General features: G+C 38.7%; 1 protein-coding gene across 3 annotated transcripts in view; it reads left to right on the forward strand.

Annotated features, from left to right (window-relative positions):
* MRC1 (mannose receptor C-type 1) overlaps window positions 1–13881 on the forward strand; it is a 172245-nt gene that overhangs the window by 93143 nt on the left and 65221 nt on the right. For all 3 annotated transcript variants that reach the window (XM_082385247.1, XM_082385248.1, XM_082385249.1), the window contains 3 exons: window positions 1751–2152; window positions 5726–5899; window positions 9834–9998. In XM_082385247.1, the coding sequence (XP_082241373.1) occupies window positions 1751–2152; window positions 5726–5899; window positions 9834–9998 (741 nt within the window). The remainder of the gene's footprint in view (window positions 1–1750; window positions 2153–5725; window positions 5900–9833; window positions 9999–13881) is intronic.

A 13881-nucleotide genomic window follows, 5' to 3' on the forward strand; every position in this document is an offset into this window, starting at 1 on the left:
CCAAGGAATCTAGGCAGAGGTTCAAAGTAGCACTGAATTAGGAACCCAGGCAAGACAGAGGCAAGAGGTCTCTAGCAAGTGTAGACAAGAGCAGATACAGCCGGAGAACATATTCTTTTGAGGCAAAGATCCATTATGACCTTGAAGTTGATAGTCCAAGACTGATCTCCGAGTGTAAGTGGAGCCAACCCCACGGGGTGCCGAGGACAGTAGATAGAATTTGGCTTGTAGAAGCAAAGGCCTCTCTTAGTGGCACTGTGATTACTTTGATAATTTCACTGGGATGACCTGACTGAAATCGGGATTAGCAGATGCAAACTATTGTATATAGGATGGATAAACAACAAGGTCCTACTGTATAGCACAGGGAACCATATTCAATATCCTGTGATAAACCATCATGGAAAAGAATATGAAAAAGAATGTATATATATGTATAACTGAGTCACTTTGCTGTACAACAGAAAGTAGCACAACATTGTAAATCAATTTATACTTCCATAAAATCAATTTAAAAAAAATAAATCGAAGTTGAAATCAAGTGTAAAAAAAATACCAAGCTCATTCAGCCAGACACTCAAACATCTGTAATACTATACCAGCTCATTTTGAAAGAACCTCTTAAGTAGAAAGAATTTAGTCAAACTTCACAAAAAGTGTTTAATTTATATTTGTGCCACAAAAATAGAGTCAGTTCCTTTCATTTGTCTATTAAAAAATAGACAAAAAAGAAAAAAACTTTACATGATGAAACATGAATTCAATTTTGATTTAAAGGACAAAAATATGCTTACCAGATCTTTTTATTCCTTTTTTCTTTTTGTCAAGAGGAAGTTGAGTTTTGCCAGCTAGCAGCTATGTACTATAAGCAAAAATTATCTATACATACTTATTTAAAGTACCAGCCCCAAATTACAAGTATAAAAAAACTGTTATTTATAAAGTTACTCTCATAAATACTACCTTAAATGATATAAAACCTACATTTAGTCAACCTTTACTGCAAACTTCACAAATTATAACACTATCAAATGCATTTTTGTATCTTTTTGTTATGCAAAGGTTAGGTTGAATATGCCAATGAAATGAAGGACACTAGATCCCCAAGTTACCTATTGTTGGATGGGAAAGAAAACAAAAAAACTTCTCTAGTTGTCCAGACCTCTGGGCTTCCCAGAAGACACTTAGCTCACAAATTTGCTGGACATTAAATGAATGTAAAATTTCCTAAAATAAAGTTGTTTTTTTGAATACAAAAAACCTTCCCAATGTTATAGTTAGAATCATTGTATATAGGTTTCATCTATCTCAAAAAGGGTAGGGATAGTCGGACTTCAAAATTCTATTCCAGGATACACAAGTATTTAATTTTACAGCTTATTGTATTCATCCCCAAATTTGCTTTTCTCAGATGAGTATTATTTCTTCCTCTGTTACCTACCTTTTATGTTTACTCCACTACAATTTGTGTGCATTTAAGGCATTTAAGTCTTTTCATAAGGTTCCTTGTCTGAACTAGGACATCTTGAAGGTTTCCAGCCACATGCTCCCAAGAGGCCCCTCAACCCAGTCTCTCTCCAGCTTCAGGGACCCACGGAGGGAGCAGAGCTGGCCCAGGCTGAGTCAATTTCAACCCTTTTCCTGTGATCACAGGTCTTTCCGGAAATGGAAACATTGAGAACTTTTGACCTAAAATATTGTCTTTGTCCTATGTATCCACTTAAGCATCCTTTCTTTCTTTTTTTAACAGACACTAGGCAATTTTTAATATACAATGAAGATCACAAGCGCTGCGTGGAAGCATTAACTCCCAGTGCAGTTCAAACTGCAGTTTGCAACCAAGACAACGAGGCTCAGAAATTCCGATGGGTGTCTGAATCGCAGATCATGAGTGTTGCCTTTAAGTTATGCTTAGGGGTGCCATCAAAAACTGACTGGGTTGTTGTCACTCTGTATGCCTGTGACGCCAAGAGTGAATTTCAGAAGTGGGAGTGCAAAAACGACACGCTTTTGGGAATCAAGGGAGAAGATTTATTTTTTAACTACGGCAACAGACAAGAAAAGAACATTATGCTTTACAAGGGATCAGGTTTATGGAGCAGATGGAAAGTTTATGGAACCACAGATGATCTATGCTCTAGAGGTTATGAAGGTAAGAAGCTTGGAATTTTTTTTTTCCTTTCTGTCAAGTCTTTCTCATCCTCTTAGTTGGAAACTAATTCAAGAAAATAAGCATATTCTTGTTTAGTCTGTACTAGAAGTATTAATTGATTACTTTTGTGTTTGGAACTATTCTGTGTTCTGTGAATGAGTAAATGTGGTACAAAGTCCTAAATGATACTTTAGCTATCTGTAATTAATGGGAAGACATTTCTTGTAACTTTTGCTAAGATTTTTTTTTAACAGTGGGTTACCATTTTTAGAAATTACTTTTCACTGTAGTCTTTGACCCAGTGTCTTCCATTTTACATTGTATGACCGTCATGATAAAAGAGTTTAACGAAATGTTTCTTTTCCTTTGGTTTACATTACCTCTAAACCAATGACCTGTGGAACAACATTCTTTACCAATTCAGACTGTGTAAAATGAAATCTTGACAATTTTGGTTTCTAAATGTTTCTGATTTATTTGTTACCTTATGGGTATTTAGAGACATTATGTAATAATCAGCAAATTAGAAAAGCTAAGGAATTAGTTTATAATCTAACCTTCAGCGTCTTTAGTCTGCTGTTTTAGAAAGTGGTAGCACCTGTGGGGCAGGAAATAATTGTATATGTAGTTGGTTACTTCAGCTCTTGAAGGTTAAATAAAACCAGAGTATCTAGTCTTCTCTCATCTCGGTCAAATTTCATTCTCTAGCGGCTGCACAGAAAAAAGATAAAACAAAAAACAAAAAAAGAACTTGAAGCCCTTTACAAAGGCTTCTTGAGTCAGATGATGTTGTAACCACTTTCCAGGTTTGGACATTTAATTTCTGTAAAGTGTTATCTAGAACGACCTCAAGGTCAGAGAAAGAGCCTGCCTCTTGGGGCAAGAGATTAAGCTGTTTGCAAAATTACTATGTTACTGAGGCTGCAAAGGTTGGTTGAACTTAGCTTATGGCAGGTATGCAGATCATCGGAGTTCAGCTCTTTGCAAGGTGATGATTTGTCAGCTTTCTATTTTCCTTCTATGTTCTATAAAGAGCAGAAGAGAGTAGGAACTGAAGAAGAGAAGGAGGGCTCAGAAAGAAGTTATCCCAAGGCTTTTATTGAACATAATGTAGGTTTAGAAATTACCTAAGAGGCAACCTAAGTAGCACAGCATTTCAGGAGAAACTTGTCAGAAAATTATAGGGCAGGACAAGGGTAAACCAAACTTGACTGAGTCAAATTCCACAGGTGGGACAATAGTTCTAATTGAGGAATCCAACACAAGGAAGTTTGGTGCTAAGAGATCAGAATTCTCATTTTATTTTAAAAGATATCACTGAAGTTCTGTAGTCCTCTCCCTACCCCCTGCCTCTACTTTCTGGTCTTCTGTTTGCTTTGAGAAAAATATGCATAGGATTTAGGATAGTGGTTCTCAAACTTTAATATGCTTAATAATCGTCTGGAGAGCTTGTTAAAAATACAGATCCCAAGGTCCCCCCTCACCTAGATTCTAAATTAGCATATTGGGGGAAGGGCCTAGGGATCTATTGAATTATTTTTATCAATACTGTGTCGTTGGATGCAGATGGTCCATTGACCACACTTTGCATACTCCCTAACTCTCTCCCAAGACTTAAGATATTCCTGCTAGAAGATCTAGCCCTTCAGAGTGATCTTGGAATTGATTCATTGGAATATGCATTAGAAGTAAAGACAATGCAGAGAGGATGTATGCAGAGTCTTTGTCTCTCTAAAGAAAACTTGGGGAAGAAAACTGTCTGAGGCCAAGGATTTAATTTTGAGTGATCAACTCAGATTTTGTAGACTTGGACGGATCTGAGGATTGTCTGGAAGTGTGGCCCACAAGAGGAAGAGTCAGTTGAGTGCAGTGACATGATTTGTTAGTCAAGTTGGCCTCATCAGTACTTTGTTTAATAAATCAAGTTAGTCCTTAAAAAGCCATTTCTGATTGACATCTGTAAATCGAGCACTGAGAATTCCTTGGCTAGCTGAATGAACAGTACCACTAGCCCTAGGTGGTCTTATCACGTTTTCTTCATATGAAGGAACAATGGTGTAATTATTACAAATCCAGCATGTTCTTTATACCATCTGTGATTCGGAAAACTTGTCCTGTAACTTAGTGCAACAAAAGCTAGAATCACATTTTAAAGTTACTAACAGCTAGGCAATTGGCAAAAGAGTCATTTTGAGCAAATTGAGAATAAACCTAGCTCTTAAGGTGGACAAAATAAGTACGAGCAAAGGAAAAGGAAAGGAGGTAAGTGTGCTCTTTACATATGTTAGATGCTGTGCTATGTGTTTTACAAATGTTATATTATCTTAATGACTTTCAAGCTGTCTTTAAAGAACTTTTTAAAGTCATAGAATCTATGAAACTTAATTAGGAAAAGAGTATTCCTACCTAGAAAAAATTCTGAATATAAACTTGTCACAAGAGACTGAATATTTCAATATAGAGGATTATTATCTCCCAAAGAGGCATCCCTACAAAGGTAGACTGAACATACTGGAGCATTTAGCTACTTGAGCGGTTTGGTTCTCAATGGAGATATGAGCTTCCTTTTGACTTAAGCCAAACCGTGATCCATAACGATTCTATTTCTTTTTAAATTAATTAATTAATTAATTTGGGCTGCGTTGGGTCTTTATTGCTGCGTGCGGGCTTTCTCTAGTTGTGGCGAGCAGGGGCTGCCCTTGCCTGTTGCGGTGCACAGGCTTCTCATTGTGGTGGCTTCCCTTGTTGCGGAGCACAGGCTCTAGGCGCGAGGGCTTCAGTAGTTGTGGCTCGCAGGCTCAGTAGTTGTGGCACATGGGCTTAGTTGCTCCATGGCATGTGGGATCTTCCCGGACCAGTGCTCAAACCCATGTCTCCTGCATTGGCAGGCGGATTCTTAACCATTGCGCCACCAGGGAAGTCTACAATTCTATATTTGTCTCAACTTTCCTTTCTAGGTGAAGCTAGAGCTTCACATTTTGATCTGTTTGGACTCATTTTTTTAAAAAAGACAAATACTGATTATAGATAGTATCTAAGGGTTTTAAGTGATTTCTTTCTATGATGTGAATTAGAGATTTATGCTAAAGTTCCTACCCTTTCTCGTAGCCATTGTTGAGGGACTCAAGTGGAGTCTGGCTTGACAGGAGTGGTTGGAGGGGATTGAAGTTTTGACTATGTGTTTGGGTTACACAGCTATAAGGTTATTTTTCAATCTAGAGATTCAGTAATTCTCTGATTCCAACCAAGGGGAAGGATGGCCTTTTCTCTATTTGGAGGAAATGCAGAAGTCAAAGTTGTTGTCAGTAGAGCTGACTGCTTTTGGCTCATGAGAGCAAAGAGGAAAATCTATTGCAAAAGACAGCAGAACAGAAGTGGTGCTAGACGAGGACACATGTATCCAGCAAAAGACAGGGGTTGCCAGAGAAGGGAAATACAAAGGAATTCCCTGTGTTAGTGTAAGAGGTGTGATTAGAAGCGTAAGACTGATCCTCGCAGTAACCTTCTGATTGGAAAGTAATCGTTCAGGAGATTCACATCCATTCTAAGCACAAGTCAATGTGTCTCTTCTAGCCATGTACACACTCCTGGGCAATGCCAACGGGGCAACCTGTGCATTTCCATTCAAGTTTGAAAACAAGTGGTATGCGGATTGCACAACTGCTGGGCGATCAGATGGATGGCTCTGGTGTGGAACCACTACAGATTATGACATGGATCGGCTATTTGGATATTGTCCATTGAAATGTAAGTAACTTTATCATCAAGACAATTTTGGCACGTTTAGTATGGCAACCTAGTGATAAGACTTTGTGTTAATCGAGAACATTTCTTCCTCCAAGTGATTTCTCATTTACTCTCTCGTCATACTCCACCACAACCCTCTGCAGATGTCATTGTCCCCATTTTATAATGGAGGGAGTGATCCATATTGGCTAAAGACAAGAACACAGATCTTCTGACTCTCAGCCCTAGGCTGCATCAAATGACCTCTTTAATTTCACTAACTACTACTTCTCCTCAAATTCCACTGTTACTGGCAGTTATTTTCTAAGACTTTAGGGCAAATTATACTCTATATGATGCAATATATACTTAATGCCACAGGTGGGCATCCCACTTTCCAACCCCCCCAATGATCTACCTTTATTAAACTATAGATCAAAAACAGAATTTAAGCAATGCCACAGCATTGGTTTTGATGGAGAGAGAGAGAGAGAGAGAGAGATGTGAGTGGCTCCTGAATTTTGTGCCAATGTAATGAAAAGGGTTCCTCACTGTGAAAATGATAGTAATGCTACTCTTCTTAAATTAAGTTTAAGAAGAGTATTATTTAATTTAACATAGCTTCAATGGAAGTGAGTTATGTCTATGCTTGAAGGGGTTTTAAAATGAAAATGTAAGTCTTATTGCAATGATGCAAAATAAGTGACATTGCATTGCATTGAAGTGAGGGGGCCATAAAAATTCTTGGTGTCCTTTCCATGCTCAAGAATTTATAAAGAAGCAGGGCAGCAGGTTTTGGGTGGGGTGGAGGAGGGCATTCGTGTTGGAAGGCAGGGAGGGGGCTGAAGAAAACAGAGAAGGAAGAGTTCTTCGCTTCCCTCTCCCCATCACCCGACATCCTCCTCTTGCTGCCAGCACCTGCCTTCCTTTTCTTCCCCTGAACTTCTTACCCCCAACCTCTTGCTGCTTCAGCCTTTGTGGATCAGGGCTCCTGTTTCCTGCTGTGCTGCCAAGGGGCGGGCACTGGGGCAGAGCCTCAGATACAGTCTGGGCTGATTGTGAGACCGCCTGCATTGCAATAGTGCTGCTTATCCCACTAAACTTTCAGGATCACACATCCACATACCATCACGGTATTCCAAGCGTTATTGTAAAAAACAGTCCAATTTACAAACATACCTTAGTTTGTCAAGTTAAAGACAGAATTCCAAGAATTGTGCTTATTTATCTCTTTTGATTTTTAATCCCTAAACATCTTACTAAAAATTAATTTGATTTCTCAGCCCCATAGATTATTGTAAGTCCCCTCTGGGTCCAGTCCCTCAGTTCTGGGTGAATACCCACAAAAACTCAGTCTTCCTGTGTTCATGGTGGAACCGCTCTCCCAGTCTTGGGTGAGGTAAATGCATTTCTGTTTTCTAACAACTTTTAAAGGTTTGATTCCCATGAAAGGTTGATTGATGTCTGATCTCTATATTAGAAGGCTTTTTGTCTGAAAACAAAACTGAACTTTTTCCTCATAAGATAAAGCAAGACTTACTTTTCAGTGATTGAGGCACATCTTCCTCTGGACTTTGTAGGAATGGTATTTTCTAAATCCGTTATCATGCAGTGTCTTGGGGCTACAGATCTCATGGGTCCAGCTATAACATCCTGCACTTACATGGTGTTGACAGGGACGTTGTTGGCTGCATGTATGATTTAATGAATCATTAAATGGAGGACAAATGGCCAGCCACTAATCATAAAAAAAACAACACCTTGGCTAGACATGTGTTTTAGGGATAAACTGGGTAGGCTCTAGAATAAGCTTTTAGTCTCATTGGTTCCAATTTATGTCTTCCAAAGCAAATTATATATTTGGCCCAGTTAATTGTAAAAGTAAAATAACTGGAAATTTAAAACACTTTTGATTTCAATATGCATTACAATTTTAAAGCACATTTTATACATTCCATGCCTTTCTTGAAGGGCTTTGCAGTTTCCCAAACTCTTTCATTGTCTTTGCTTTGTGTTTTTTTCAAAAGAACACTTTATTTTATGTTAGCCTTAAACTAGCAGATTCAATACAGGAAGATGAGGTCCCAGCTATTGACCTAGTGACACTTAGTATATGCTCCTCATTGTGCTTTGTATTGTTTATTGTAATGTTTTCCTTCTATTTAGACATTTATTTTCAAGTATCAGGAGAACAGGAAAAGGAAAAGACTCCTTTCTCTCAATTCCCCATAGCTTGCAATTTTAGCTTTCAGCGTCAGTTGTGCTGGTTTACTGTGGGAATTTGAACAATTTGGAGAGATATAGAGTCAGCAAACCTATGCATGCATTGAGAAATAGGTCTTAATTCCTTGATTTAAAATGCAAAATATACTTTATTTAAATGAAGAGAAGCATCAAATTGCATTTCTTTCTTTGGTCACCTGTAGCCCTTTCCTTCATTTCTGGATGAGAAAATCATCCCCCCCTTCTTTTTATATCTCACACTTTACAAGCAAAACCTCCAAATTTCTAAAACTATTTATTTAAAATAGCTCCGTCTTCAAATAAACCTCAAACCAGTCTCATTTGAGTGATCTCACTTACATGGTGAAGAATCCATTTGCACATTAAACTAGTAAGACCTCAGATTGTGGTAATTTAAATTTAACATTACTAATTCAAATATATTTTTTATGTGAATATATAATAATTTTATAGTTAAAACATCTTAGAAATGTCTATGCTGTTGCCCAGATGAAATGTTGATATATTTTTCTTCCTCTTTGGTGTTTCATGAACCACAAATTTCATATCATAGTGTGTGGTAAGTATATGAAAAAGGTCACTTCCTTGTCAGATACAAAGAATCACAATTACATGCATATATAAAGTGTGGGCTATATGTGTATATATAATGTTGGCTGTATGCATATATATGGTGTAGGCGCTATACACACGGACAACTGTCCAATTTGGTAGCCAGTTGAATACTCCTCAGAAAATTTGAGAATTTACATAATCTTTTCTCTTCCTTATAAATAAATGAAAGGATTATGACTTCACATGACTTGTAAGTAGAATTTTATATTATTAAAAAGACAAAAGAGAAGTTTTTATATCATGAAGCACACAAAAATATTTCATTTGTTGACTCATTTCTCAAACATCTTATGTGTAAAATGCAATCAATAATATTTATCCATCCATATTATTGGCCTTTCATAGACTATAGCCAAGTTTATAGAGTATATTGGGAGTCATAAAATAGCATAGGAAAAAATAAGGTAAAAATTTAAAAAATTTAAAAAAAAATTTAAATTAAAAAGTGTTTTACTCTGAGGGAAGAAAAACTAACAATCAGCTATTGCCAGGAGCTACCTATGTTTAATACATGCTAGAGATAAGAACATGAGACTCCAGAGGTGGTTAACAATTTAACTAAGGTTGAATCACCAGTGAGTGACAGAGTCTGGAGGCAGGTCCTGGTCAGTCTGTCTGTGGAATCTATGACCTTCCCCTCTAATGCCTGTGTCTTTGGTCTAAAAAGACCAAACTAGAATGTGCAGGTGAAATATCCATTGCTGAGAGAAGACATATTTATTTTCTCTTCTCCCTTTATTATTGTTTTTCTAGATTAAGGAAGTTGGGCTGGCATCTCTATTCTTAGTCTATGTATTTGCCTCACTTCCCAACTCATCTGATCTCAAATGTCCTAATGGAAAAATAGAGATGGTGAGTCCCTGTCTTTCTGGAGGCACATGAAGGAGATGGAATGCGGTCGAGCCTTGAAAACTCCCCCTCTTCAGTTCAGGAGTAAAGAAAATCTCATAGTCACTTTAAAACTGATTAAAAGAAAGAAAAAAAGGAAAAGATAATGCTTTAGGCAATAATGCTACCAAGATTGTTTAAAAAATATTGTTCACTGAAAATTCTTTCCATGCATAATGTAGTCAATTCCTTTTGACTTCTTTTACAGTTGAGGGCAGTGAAAGCTTATGGAATAAAGATCCATTGACCAGCATTTCCTACCAGATAAATTCCAAATCTGCTTTAACTTGGCACCAGGCGAGGAAGAGCTGCCAACAACAGAATGCTGAACTCCTGAGCGTCACAGAGATACATGAGCAGACATACCTGACAGGTAAAGATGTGAAAAGAAAACAAAGTTGTGAAATCATGATTATTTTATTTCTGTATAGTTTAACTTAAAAGCATACAACACGAATAATTCTAGATAGAATTATCTATCTAGATAATCTATCTAACTCTATCTAACATCATGATAGAGTCAGTCCTAAACAGATGGTGCAGAGGGTTTGACAAATGTGCATCCTGAAAAAGGCACCTGGGATGGCAAATAGTTTTCACCTCATGAGCCAACTTTCTTCTATCAGTTGTGTCAGTGTCTATAACTTGTGCTGAGAATGATTCGGCGGATTTATTTGGACTCAGAGTAGAAGATGCTACAATCAATTAGCGATGCCGTTCTTGGACACAAGACACGGGTGCCATACTGGTCAAATATTCGAGGTCTAGCTTGAAGTCATTGGTTTTCCATTAGCATGGGAGAATTTAACGTGATAAACTGAAGAGCTGCCACCACAAACAGGGACAAGTGAAGGGCTGTCCTTTTGCCTCCTGTCTTTCAAATCCCCAGACTCTAATGGTTTTCAGGTCTTATTGATACTCTTTCTACAATGTTTGTTTTTTTAGCATTTGTTCTTATAAGGTTGTGAAGATGAAAAGAGCTAGTGTTTGCTTGAGACGAGAGGGTCTGTTTTAGCGTCTGCAATCCACACTTGAGGAACAGAGAGATCAAGACCAGAAACGAGTGTGGGAGAAAGAGCATCCTCAGTTCCCTGCTCTAATCCCTGCCTGCAGTTCACCCCAACCCTGCTACTAGCTGAAAGTATCTCTGATCCAGCAACCACCATGTTGCAAGACTCTTAGTGGCTTCTCACTTCCTATCAAATAATTAACAGCACACCTTTGCCTGACATGCAAGGGCTCTCACCTGTCCACTGACTGCTCTTCCCCTTTGTGCATTTCGCAGTCTTGACAAAAGAAAACTTTTGGGTTCCTCATCTATGTCTCATACTTTCTCTCCTCCACATCTGTCCCCGTGGCATTTCTTGTACCTGGAATTCCCTACATTTTATACAGTTGAAATGCAGTCTTCTCTCTTTCCATCTGCCTTTCTCTTATTTGTTTACCACTTTTACAGTGGTTACTTACATATGTCCCACTTCCCCTACAAGACTGTAAATACATTCGTTTTTTATTCATTCATTCATTCATTCTACAAGATGGGTGGTTTCTCTGTGTGAGGCATCGTGCTAGCTCCTGGGGACACAGCAGTGACCAAAGCCTGCCGTGTCCTGTCCACGTGGAGCTTAAAGTCCAGTGGGGAAAACACATAGACAAGAAAATGAGCAAATAAATACAAATTACAGTTAAGTGCCATGAGAAAAGCAAATTGAAGGCTGTGTGGAGAATGGATTTGAGGGCAGATGGCTGAAAGTGAGGACTGTCTTGTGAATATGTATGTCCTCCCCACCCCTAACGAGATTCACACAGAACCTTCCGGGAAGACAGTCTCAAAGAATGTTTGCTGACTGACAAATGAGGATGCAACACAAGAAAAACCATTATTCAGAAATTCAGCCTCACGTTTGGACCCGTGGTCAGTTCATGGCGAGAAGACAGTGGTTCTTAAGTGTGAAGTTGCTTATCAATCACCAGGGAACTTTGTTAAAGCGAAGCTGCCTGGGTGCAAACCCCAGAGACTGTAGATCAGTAGGTATGATGTGGGGTCCTGGAATCTGCATGTTATCAAGTTTCCAGGTGATTCTAGGGCAAGTGGATGGGGACCACACTTGGCAAAGCACTGTGTACAGTACCTGCTGTATCAGCAATGCCTACAGATTGCATCTGCCGGGACAGCAGGCAGCAGAGCTCAGGAGTAAGGAGCATAGACTCAGGAACCTGACTACCTGGGCCCCAGCTCTGTGAAGCCGGGGGACCTTGGGGGCGATTACCCGAGGCTGCTATGCTGTAGTGGGAGAGTGTGTGTGAACTGGTACCAGGGACAGAGCCGCCCCCAGCCTTGTCTCATCACCTGGGATTCCCTTTCTCCAGCTCTTTTCGGATGATCCTCTCCATTAATTGGAACACACTTCTCCTATAAGTTATTATTTTTTCATTGAATTTGAAGATGTTGATTGCATTCTATTTTGGGCAGAAAAAAATGTAACATGAATTTTTTTTAGCACCACCTTGTGAAATACACAAAGCGTTATTAGGTAAGAAAGATTTTTCTACTTCTAGGCCATTTCTGAGGATTACATCATGAATACTAGCTCCACTGTAATGAAATCTTTCTTGTACCAAGTATAACATTTAAAAATTTTCCGCTTTCAGTATAGGCTGCAAGCCACCATTTTCTTTCGGCCATCATTAAAGAGATTGACAATAGAAAAGCAGTACGACCTCACTATGGGCATTTGTGAACTCAGAGATGGGATTATGTCTCCATCTGCCCAGTGATTCTGTTTTGTGTTGGTCCTTGGGACCTTTGTATGCAGTATTGGGGCAAAGTACAGAGGGACCAATATTTGCAGCCATGTGTAAAAATAAGGAGAAAGAGAGGAAAACAGAGACAGAGATAAGACAAAATTTATGTAGGTGATTAAGGAAGAGAGAGAATGAGTTGAGACAATCCTGGTGTGATTTGTGCTGGCTTGCACGGTTTAGAGAAAACTCAGAGTTGAAATGGTTTCACTTGGCTTTTTTTTTTTTGAAGGAATCTGTTTGCGGGTTGTGTTATCTTGACTCTTCTGAGTTTTGCTTGTTTTCTGGCTTTCTGGAAGCCAAGGGACGGAGCACAGTTTACTTGTGAACTCTTCCCCAGTTGCTAGGGGAAAGGGGCTGTGTGAGCAGGACAGCATCTCTGGGCCCTCCACTCACTTCCTCATTCCTGGCTCCGCTATCAGGCTTCTGGCTGCAGGAAATGCTTCTCTAATCAGCAAGGGCTATTACTGTGTCCCCAGGAGCGCAAACAAGCCCTAAGAGATTGGGAGGCTGAGTTCACCTCAGATACTTATTTGAATCTTATCCAAGCCTCCGGAATTTCAGTCAGCAAATTTTAACTGAAATCCGGGTAGGAATGACTTCTCGAATGAGATTTGTAATATTTCCTGCTTTTCTTTAAGTCAAAAATGTCATGCATTAGGGGACAAAAAAAGTCTGACGGGGAATTTAAAAAATAAACCAGACTTTTGTTTTCTAGAGGGAAGATATTCATGACATTTGGGATTTAATGGCGTATATTGGGGAAGACTAGAAAATCCTGGTGTGAGTGAAGGATTGTCATCTACTCCATTCTGGAAAATAGGGCGCTAACATTTTTTAAAAACCACACATAGTTACCCTTTTAAAATATGATTTCTTTTATGTGAGAATTTTGAGTAGTAAATTTCATTTTTCAAAAAGGTATAAGCCTCTTATGACTCTGAGATCAAATTAGCTGTTATTTATTAAACAGCTGTTGTGTGTCAGACACTGAGCTTTATTTCTAAAGCTGACACCAACCTTGTAAATGAGTAATATTGTCCCCACTTTATAGATAACAGATTAGGAGGGAGAAGTTAGGAATTGTGCCTAATGCCGCATGTTCAGAAAATAACTGAATTGGAATTCAGCACTGTCTTTCCATTACGCTCTGCCTGGGTCTCACTTAAAAATAAGCAAGGATCTGGTGGCCCCCAAAGCACTAAAGAGAACCTTTAATTTAGATGTCAACAGCTCCTTGCTCCAGTAAATTTATTCTAAACTGGCAATCTGATTTCACATTATCTGCTGGGTTAATGGCTTCTACCCAGCGGCCAATTCTTATATCACCCAGAGTCATTTCATCATCTCTTCTTCTTCTACCCTCAAAAATATTGGGGCACCCTATTGAATCCTCAGTTCCTGAATCAGATTTATAACTACATATGTGCAGGATTAGGATTATAGAACTGAAA

Source organism: Balaenoptera borealis, assembly GCF_965194805.1.
Source record: "Balaenoptera borealis genome assembly, chromosome: 3".
Lineage (NCBI taxonomy): Eukaryota > Metazoa > Chordata > Mammalia > Artiodactyla > Balaenopteridae > Balaenoptera > Balaenoptera borealis.